Here is a 10,712-nt window from a genome sequence, read left to right as displayed (position 1 = left end):
TCACAAATTAGGGTCCAATTTAGCCCTGACTAAACAAACAACAGGCTGTAGTAACAGAAGCAGCCAGAAGCCCGCCCCAGCAGTGCCTGCAGCCAGGGAGGCCTCCCAGCCCCCACCTCAGGCAACTTGCATCTGTGCTCCAGCCCACAATTTCTCCAGAGCTCCGGATTGGTCCTCAGAGCCACGGAGCTGTGAGAGAGCCTGTATATATTCCTCAGAGGGAAAGGCTGCCCCAGACAGTGTGGAAGTTTCCAGAGACCTGTTCGGCTGTTGAGAAGTTCGCGTTCAAGACTGAGGACCCAAACCACTTGCCAAAATGTGTAAGGGACTGGCAGCGCTGCCGCACTCGTGCCTGGAAAGGTGAGACCCGAACTCCTTCTGTGTAGGAGATAAAGATGTGGTGCTCCTTTACTCAAGGGGGGATGCCCCGAGGCACCGTGGGATGAGGTCACGGGGATGAAGCAGCTGGTTGGTGATAGATTTAGCATCCACACATCTGTAGTAGTACAGAGATTTGGAAAAAAATCTGCGCTGGAGATCCAACAGGAGAGAATTCATGGGTCAGTTAGTACACAGTGTCATTTCCTTCCAGAAGATGCCTACTCTGTAGGTGTGTGTGTGTGTGTGTGTGTCTTCTCTCTCTCTCTCTCTCTCCCTTTCTCTCTGTGTGTTTAAAAGGTAGCTTTCAACATCAAAGCATAAAATTATCTGGGTTTGAATTCTGGCTCCCCTACTTATGACTTGTGTAGCTTTGAGCCCTTTCCTTAACCCCTCGCTTTGTATATCTGTAGAGGGAGGCAGCCTACCTGTCTACTTCACAGGCTGGTGTGGGGAACTCAGTAAGCGCTCATGTGTGCAGTGCTCAGAAGAAAGTCTGACACAATAGAACTGTGGGAGGAATGACCTTTATTCACGGCTAGAAATCGGAACTGCAGCCTCTGCCGGGTTTGCAGTGGGACAGAGGGAGCTTCTCATTTTCCCCAGAACCTTAACCTCATTAGATAGAAGTAGTTGGGTTGCTGGCAAAAGACAAGCTCCTGAGATACAAGGTTTGCTTATTACCTAAAGTTCTCAGACACATAGTTGTCCTGGACTGTACTATCTAGTCTGCAAAGAATTCTACATCCAAAATAAACATCTTACTAAAAATGACATTGTAGCCCTGTGATCTGAGTGGGAAGCCGGGTTCTGCTCTTTTAGGAAATGGGTCTGGTTAGATGTATGTTGACCCTCAGTCATTAAAGGAAGTAAAAATGACTGTCATACAGCTTCCTTCTGTTCCTGAGGGCAGTGGTGATGTTTGTCTGAGACGGTCACATTGTTTAGTGGGCATCAAGAACGTTTGCCTTTTTAGAACTTAACATTTTCCTTGGTGCTTTCCATCACAGCAATAAATTTGAAGTGATTGAAAATAAGCTAAGGCATTACAGCGTATTCCCCGGAGTCAGAAGCACACTGTTTTTAAACTGGTGAACATAGGAGAAGCCAGTAGCAGTGGAGTGTGTAGGAGCTGGCTGGTAACTCAGTAGCCCGTTATTCGTTGGGCAGGGGTGGGGGTGTGGATTGAGAGGTGTGGATTGGGAGGGGTGGAGGGTGCGGGGTGGGTTCCGGGGCTCAGAACTATTGATTGCTTTGCTCCCTCTCACCTCCACCTCCTCTGTAGAAAGCTCCAGAAATAGGCAGCACGTGGAGAGCTGCGAAGCAGCCCGACTTCTTTGAAGAGCAGGTGATGCATCTTGCTTTTCTCTTTAGCTGTGAGAGTCGCACATTGACTGCACAGTATGGTGGATGCCTTCAGCCCACTTGGTATCTGCAGTTGAGCTATCTTCCTTCATCACAGTTGATGCCACTACTGTGTCAGCCTGCAGGAGTTCGGGCATCTTGACATTGCTTCTCATCTTGCCCTCTGTTCTTATGCAAAGCACAATGTTTACAGAGATACAGTGATGGGATTTTTTTTCAGTTATTTCTATTACTGTCATGTGTTAGATTCATTATCAACTTTAGAATTTATTTATATTCACATTTATTATTTATCCCCTTTATTTCTACCTGGGGGTTAATGTTAGTCTTACTGAAAATGTATACGTTTGAAGCCCACTGTGGTGGATAGGCTAGTGACATAATTGAGCATTTTGCAGAATTCGTAATGTTAAGAATGCAGTAAGCTAATAATGTTGGAGGAGGTTGCCGAGAAACTGGATTCTTCCTAATGAAACATTTTCAGGTATTTCAAGCCTGTGTACACTCCTTAGATGATGACAAGCTGTAGGGATAAGTCCCGTCCCTTAGGGGGCGTGTTCGCCTCTGGCTAATGTTTGGCGAGTGGAGACCAGGAAAGCAGAAGCAAGCGCTGCCCGAGGCGAACACGCCCCCTAAGGGGCGGGACTTATCCCTACAACAAGCCATACCCTGCACACAGGACTGCGTCCCCATCCCTGTAGGAAGGCAAATGAGGATGCATATTACTGAATGCTATAGTCCAGTGGAGAGGAATAAACTACCAAGTACTAGAAGTAGAAAGTGGGGATCCGGGTGGGCCTTAGAGTTTTCGATCATTGGAGAGGACTTCACAGGGAGTTAAGAAAATGATGCTTCAACTAATCTTACAGGGCAGAAGAGCCAGGCAGATATAAGTAGGAGGAAGGGATCTGAGGAATGCCTTCAAGGCCAAGGCAACAGCTGCCTGTGCAGATGTGAATGTAACAGAAAGTTGGGCCAATGTTAATGCAATCTGTACCAAGTCTCAGGCAGGTAAGGAAGGAAACCCCCAAGTTTTCACTCATCTTTGGCATAGCCTCCTAGGTAGCACACTTCACTCACCATTCTGTAATTTGGATTTGGTTTGTGCCCCTTGGAGGAGTATGTCGGAGACTGTCTAACAGTGTCGTATGATATTTACGAGCTTCGGTGGTGCTGGGGTAGTTTTCTATCACCATAACAAATGACCTGAGAAGATCAGCTTACAAAGAGAGAGGGTTTCAAGCCACAATCAGCTGGCTATGCTGCTTTGGGAGTTGCAAAACAGAGTGCACGGGAGAGCAAAACTGCTCACCTCGTTCCCATGTAACAAAGAAAAGCTGCAAGAGTGGTCTCCCACCCCACTGAGAGGACACACCACCACTGACTCCCTAGGTCCTGCCTCTTAGAGAGTCTACCACCTCCCATCAGCACCTCCTATAGACCAAGCTTTGAATCGCTGGATCTTTGTGGAGACATTTAAGATACAAGCCATAGTAGGGCTTAGTGGGTGTTTCTAATGGGAGCCCTCCACTCACTGCGTGGGTTCTTCCTCTTAGAACATTATCCCATCTGTAATGAGGTCCTTACTAGGTCCAAGTTGATACAAGGACCATGCTCCAAAATCTGCAGATGCTGCAGACCTGGAAGCCTTAGGTATTTTGTTATAGTATCAGAACAGATTAAAAATGCCTGGGCTCACCCAAACTTCTTGACTCTGAGAACTGGAGATATTTGCTTGGAACAAGATTCTTTTTCTTTGCCTAGAAGAATTCAAAACAGACAGTCAGCATTTGGTACATAGTAGGCTCTTGATAAATATTTTCCTGAAAAGGTTCTTCAGCAATCAAGAGTCGCTGGAGACAGGTCTGCCCATAGTCAACCTGGCGCTTTTCTCTACTTTCCACGGGGATGGGGAAGAACAGACATTAGTAGTGACATGTTAGGTCACAATGGGAGAAAAGACCATGCTTCTAAATACTGAGGTAATGAGGGTTTCCTGTAGGGGTGAGGGAAGGGGGTGGAAAAGGCAAGGTGAAAAGAAACCCAGTGTTTCTATACTAGAGGCAGAAATCACTTGGTAAGCAGGGGATGGTTTGTCTTCAAGGATGGCAAGCCTTTGGCTCTTGGCCATTAAGAAACATCACAACTTGGGATGCTTCTCCTGGAGCCACTGTCACACCTCCTTCAGTGGCTTCTCTTCCCTCTGTTAACAGGACACTTCTTCCTTTTCCTCATTTAGTCTGGGTTATGCTGTATCACAGGCTCTCAGGGCCCAGAAGCTTAGTCGGGAAGGGTCCTTGGAAGGTTGTCTAATCTCTTTCTCCTTTTCTAGTAAGAACTCAGAGTATAGCGGATGGATGATAATAAAATAAAGTTTGTTTCTTGGGCCAGTGTTAATGGCTTGTCTTGCTGACCAGAGAGAAAAGGAGTGAAACTTTAATTAATTCAGGCAAAATCAATCATTAGCAACAGGAAGCAGGATGTGAATGGAGGCCAGCCAATAATGGGTTCCTGTCTCTCTTTTTCCTTTAAAGTTTCAATCAGTTCTCAGATAACGTGGGATTTGGACCATATTTTAAAGACAGAGTCCAGTTGCCCGAGGATAAGGACAGCAAACGCCTGACTGTCTCAGAAAGTGGCTGGGGAGACAAACTAGCAGCAAAAAGGGGAAGGCAGATTCAGGGCAGGAGGGATGGCTTTGCAGTCTCTCTGCCTCTGCGTTAGCCCTGGAATGGGACATGGAAAGACCAGAGACCACAGCTGTCCTCTGGATTCCTTTCTGTAGGAGCTGGAAAGCACTGGCTGTCTTTGAGCCTCATTCCTCCTCTGAAAATGAGTATCTATCTTGTTGGAAAGAAATGGCACAAGAAAGAAAAGAAACAAAACTCACAAGGTGGCAGGCATCACTGGTAGACCCTACTGAGAATCTCTGGAGGCAGCCGGGAAACACTGTATTAGTCAGTTAGGTGTCAAAGTCTTTGATAAACATTTATTTCCTGCACAGTTGTTCACCTTCCTGAAGCATTCTTCATGTTCCTCCTTTTTAAAAAACACACCGTGAGCCCCGTATAAAACATTAGAAAACACATTAAAAACTACGATTCTTATTCAGGAATCAACAGTAGAACTCCTTAACCCAGTAAACATGCAGACGCTTAGTGACCATTTTGCAGTTGTTCTGTTTGAATTAGGATCCAAAACTTGACACATTTGAGATTAGCGTTCTTAGATCTCATAAACAACTCCCCTCCATTACCTAACACAATATTTGCAGGTATACTTTAGGAAGCTATGTTATACTCTAAAAAGAGTTTCTAGATAGGGAGCAGGCAGGGATCCTGAACGATAATCTTGAAGTTTAATAGGCACAGGGCAGTTCTGGGCACCCTCTAGACTCATTCTTGAAAGACTTGATCACACATGTTCCTGTATTCTCCTTCTCTCCTTGATCATGCATGTTCCTCTATAATTCTTTTCACCCTGATCAAGCATGTTCCTCTATATGCCTTCTCCCCCAACTACCTTGCTATTCTGAATTCAGACTTCATGTATTACTAATTTTTTCATTTTAATTTAATTATTTTCTGTACCTAAATCTAGTCATATATTTAAAAGCTGTAGCAATTATATTGTACTAGATGTGTTCCTGTCCATTGAGATATGTATAACCTAGAATTTAAAAAAATAGCTCCTAAGTGTATATTATGTGTATTGATTATAATCCCTCTGTTACCCTCTCTCATCTTCTTCCCAATCTGATTGAACCTTGTGTTCTACCCAACAAGTCTCATTCTTATTTCCATGTAGTTTGTTTGTTTTGTGGGTACGCATGTGTGTATGTGTGACCCATGTAGTTTAATTAATATTTATTGCATGAGCATTGATGGGGTTATATACTGGAGGTTCACCTGTACCTGCACACACACACCTGTATACACACACGTGCACACACACATCTGTGTACACACACCTGGCCACACACATATCTATATACACAGATGGGTGCATGCACCCCCCCCCCCCCCCCACACACACACAGAGGACTGCGGAGGGGGGTTGAGTCTTTTCTGGAACATCAGTGGATCTAATCAGTCTGAAGGTTGGAAGCATGCCTAGTTAACACTGCAGCCTCACGTGCAGCTTTGGCCTGTTCACCTGGTCTTAGAGGTCCTAGAACATCCACAGGGTGTTTCCTGGCAAGGTATTCTACTGCTGCTGCACCCAGGTAAGGCAAGCTAAGTAGGTACTTTTCCTTTAAAAGGGAATTGCTTCAGGGCGTAAGGGATTAGTCAAACAGCTTTGGAAGCCTCCAGACAGCAGCTTCTTGAGCAGGTTCACTTCTTCAGGAATAGCAAATGAGACGGAGACTAGTGTCCTGTCAACTCCAATGGCCTCTCCAGCCACTTCTCAAGCACCCTGGAGTTCATCTGGACCAGTCCTCACCTAAAGCCCTTCAGCTCCCTATTCTCGACAGCCATGGGAACTGTCTTAGAGTCACAGGAGGAGATGGAGCAGGAAGTAAACTACATGCGGCAGCATGAAGCGCCCCGCTCCCCAAGCGTTTATTATTAGCAGTGAAGTGTGGACAGCTATTTTGGTCAAGCTGTGACTTTTGTTGATTTGTGTGTGTGCAGAACAGCTGTTTCTTGATGAGACACTCGTCTACAGGATTTAAGAAGTTTGGAAAAACTCAAGATGTTCTGTCTAAAAAGTGGCTTCCTGTATCCTGGCAGCTTGTTTCAAGTGGTAGTTTACAAGGGATACTTGGGTCTGTGGAAGTGTGAGACCTAACCACATGCCTTTTGGGGATTGTCTGCTATGGTGATCTGGCCCTTTCTGTATTACAAATTTCTAGAATCTTACTTCTGCTTCTGAATCCCCCACGTATAGCCCAAGTATGCCACTCGAACACATAGATGAATACGTACATCCTTGTATGGTGTTCTTATGACTTTGATAAAAGACATCTTTTGTTGCAGTCAGGGATTTACTTAGATTTATACTTAGTAAAAGTGACTTCCTCTTACTGCATTTATTTGTGTGTACATGTATGTTTATATGTGTTGTTTGGGGTGTGTGTGTATGTGTGTGTGCAAGTGTGTGTGCTACAGTGCTCATATGAAGGCCAGAGGACAACTTGAGGGATTCTGTTCTCTCCTTTTATCACATGGGTCCTGAAGATGAAGGTCAGGCTTACAGTTATGTCGGCAAGTGCTATTATCCACTGTGTAATCTAGCCATTTCTAGGGAATAACTTCTTTGTCAAAGATGATTATAAGCTGGTAAACTATTTTCTGATCTTTGACAAATAGATGATTCTTTATTTCATAGTTTTATTTTACATCATTTCAGGCACCACTTGTGAGGGCCACACTAAGAAATTCACTTTCTGTGGGCAGTAATTGGGTGTCTTGGTCGAGAGTTTGGTGCTATAATAGGATGTCTGAGACCGGGTGGCTTGTAAGAGAAGGACATTTATTTAGACTCACAGTTCTGTAGAGCAGACCCTTAGCTTCTCATACTGAATCACAGCCCAATGACAGAGCAAATGTCAAGTAAGTGCCTGTGGAAGAGTCAACAGGAGCCTGGGTGGGGGTGGTCCTGCTGTGTGTGGCTTGAGGCTCAGAGTCACCAATCCAGCCCCGGAGAGAGCTGCCTTAGTCCCACCAATGACTTAGCCTTCCACTCAAGGCCTCATCACCTCCCAGCCTGTTACTCTCGGTGATAAATTACGCTTTATAGTTTGGAAAGGAGAAACCATGTTTAATTCACAGCTGTGCCCTGCAATTGAATGCAATTTTGACGCTATCTGTCTGGAGGTAAAGTCAACTTCCACCGGATAAGGTCTCTGTCCCATAAGAGTTTTCCTGTTTCATCTATCCCATAGACCCCAGAAACTCAAGTCATTAAACTTGGTAGCAGTCGCCTTTACCCAGTGAGCTGTCTTTCAGGCCCAACAACTAGAGGGTTATTTTCACCGCCACGTTCACTGTTGACTCCAGTTCTGCTAACTAGGGAGAAGGCGGTCTCTATCAAGTCTTTGGAAATCAATCGTAAATACCCAACACTTGTATAGTGCTGATCTCTTGGGGGCGGGGAGTGGTGGTGAGGTGATCTAGTAAAAGAGAAAAAGGGTACTGATGTAGCCTTCTCCCTTGCCTCCTCTTCCCCAGATCCACTGTCAGAACAGGGATACGTAGCAGGGGCACCCAGTCCATCTCATGTTGAACATGAGCACAGAGAAGGTGCCTGATCCCCCTTCCGTGCCTTTTTCTCACCCTGCCCTGCCTTCGTAAACCAGTGTTTCAGTTTGCCAGTTCACTTCCCTTGTCCCTCTGCCCATTCCATGTTGAGCACCACATGTTGGAGAGTTTACTCCTTAGCCTTCCAATCACATGCTAAGGTTTCTACTCAAGTTCTTCTGTGAACTCTGCATGTCACATCTAACTCCTGCTGTGAGAAGTCTTCAGGTAGGACTCAGTGACCTCCCTCATCAAGACCTGTCTGCAACCCTCAAGGCCACCAGCTTCAATCTTCCTGGCCAGCTCCATTCCAAGGTTCCTGCCAGGAAATCTTCCACAGAGCCATAGGCAGTCTCTCCACTCAACACATGCTTTTGACTCCGGGCTGTCCCAGCAGAGACAACCATATTGGTTCCCATTGAACATACTCAGCATTGCTTAGAGATCAGATCTAAATACCTGTTTTACAATCCCAGGAGGGAGAGCCATTTCTATGTCAGATACAGTGTCCGTAAATGGAAAAGAAACACAGAAGGCCCACACAGAGGTCAACTTTGGTTATTTAACTAACCCTTAATTGTCTGTGTTCTTCTTCCAACTGAAATGGTCATCACCAGGGAGATTGGGTACCAGGGTGCAAGAAGCTCCCATATGAAGGAGTTCTGGAAGCATATCTTTATGATCATTTTCACCCAGTGATGTTAAAAACAAAACAAAACTTGGGTCCTCAGCAGAGACTTGAGCCTAGGGACCCTTTATTGGTCTTTATCTTGACTTTTGCTTCAAGCAACTGTAGTGAGGGTTTCATTAGCTGCTGTCCTATAAATTCTTTAAACTTAGGTAAACACGATCAGGGCTTTCATCCACCCAACTCCTGGTGGTGTCACCTTGGAACCTTAGTTTTTAACCCTCTTAATGTCTCTTTCATCCATTGAATTTTTTAATTTCTTCCTTTAAAGTTTTAAATTCTCACCCCTCCCTGTGTTGTGTGTGTTGTGTGTGTGTGTGTGTGTGTGTGTGTGTTGTCTGGGAGTAAGGGCGGACTATGTTCATGTGCCCTTGAAGACCCAAGGCATCAGATCTCTCTGGATCTGAGAACGCTCAGTCTGGCTTTTAAACTTTCCTTTATATACAGTTAACCATACCTAAAAAGCAAAAGGGAGATGATGGATTCATTTCCTATTGCCGTTGTAACAGTTGCCATAAGTTTGTTTGGGGCTCTCGAAACAATACACATTTATTCTCACACAGTTCTAGAGGTCAGAAGTCTGAAATGGATCCCATTTCTTTGTCTTTTATAGCATTAGGAGGTGACCTGCATTCTTTGGCATACTGCCCGACCTTCATCTTTAAAACCAGCAATTTTGTAGGATCTCTGCTCATTGTCACATCACCTTAAGAACCTGGTCCTCTTGCTTTCTTTGTACAACGACCGGTCTACAATGAGCCCACCGTAGCTTTATCACTTCTGCCCCATAAGGTATCCACAGGTCCTACAAGCTAAGATGGGCTCCTTGAAGAGCCATTCTTTAGTCTGCGTACAGGAGATATGGGAATGAAGTTTAGTGTGACTCAGTCTACCCTCACACCTGTTCCTATTTCTTCCTGGCTATTGTCCATCGTTGTCAGTGGAAATATCTCAGTCACAGGCCATGTCTTCTCAAGGCTTTACACAGATGTTTTTCCAACCAGAAGATGCTGCTCATTCTTGCTGTGGGACACTCATAGGCCCCTCTGGCAACGTTCCTCCAAATCTCTAGACTTTTTTTTTCTCATGTGTGCTCTGTATCAATCTTGACTTACCATTTGCAATACATGTTAGATTTCCATCATTCTGGTTCAAGTCCCTCGTTTCGAGGAGGCTCTCAGCCTGAAGGCTGATGTAATATTTACCTATGTTTGTCAACATTGTGTCTCCTGGCTTGTGGCAGCCTATCTGGTTTCTGGATCCTGTTTCCATAACAAGCCCAGATCTAAAAGTTAATAACAGCTTCAGGGAGTTCCTATTCTTCTGTCTTCCGTGTTTGGATGCTGTAGTGCAGAATGCATTGATTGCTTTGAAAGCTTTAAGAAGTATTTTTAGGAAAATGCAAGTTTCCACATGAAAGTTTGGGACGAATCTCTGAAGAGTTAGGACAAGGAAAAAAAGAGATTTAGATCCCTGGGGACCAAAAAACAAAACAAAACATACATACCTCCTTCCCTCTGGCATGCAGTCTCTGCCAAATCATGTACCCTCAAACACTGGTCCTTCTGGAAGAATGCTCCCCAGCCAAGGAAAAGCCATTCTGCTTCTTTTGAACTCCCACACAACAATGCTTTGCCTTCCATTGCTCATACCACCTCTTAGGGGTGGGAGGTGGGACAAGGGTGATTTCACACCTGTGATCAATTGCCTTGATCTCTCTTGTGCTGAGGTCACAGGTATGAACCACCATGACTGGAGAACCTCACATCTTACCTGCATCCTCAGATTCACCTTCAGTTGGCATCAAATGTTCAGAACAATCATATGATGTAGGCATCATCATGCCGCTATTTTACTAACAAACACCTGCTCAGAGTCAGAAAGTAAACCCCACAAACCTCAGCTCTGCTGCATGGTATGCTAGCTCCAAATCAAGGACTTCTAGCACATGCCAAGGCTGCATTCCAATAACTCATCCCGTTCTTGTCTCCATGTAAAGGGGAAGCTATCAGAAGCCAGAAATGTTTATTAATATCATA

The 10,712-nt window shown here is 44.9% G+C and overlaps 1 protein-coding gene across 1 annotated transcript in view; it reads left to right on the top strand.

The window, feature by feature from the left end:
- Positions 1 to 229: 229 nt before the first annotated feature.
- LOC121455246 (regulator of G-protein signaling 5) overlaps positions 230 to 10,712 on the top strand; it is a 37,755-nt gene continuing 27,272 nt past the window's right edge. The window contains exon 1 of the mRNA XM_041662876.1: positions 230 to 360. Within this exon, the coding sequence (XP_041518810.1) occupies positions 317 to 360 (44 nt within the window). The 5' untranslated portion in view covers positions 230 to 316. The remainder of the gene's footprint in view (positions 361 to 10,712) is intronic.

This window comes from Microtus oregoni, unplaced genomic scaffold (assembly GCF_018167655.1).
Source record: "Microtus oregoni isolate MIOR12 unplaced genomic scaffold, Mior012 000013F_ref0000133, whole genome shotgun sequence".
Classification (NCBI taxonomy): domain Eukaryota; kingdom Metazoa; phylum Chordata; class Mammalia; order Rodentia; family Cricetidae; genus Microtus; species Microtus oregoni.
This window is presented reverse-complemented; position numbering and strand designations above follow the sequence as displayed.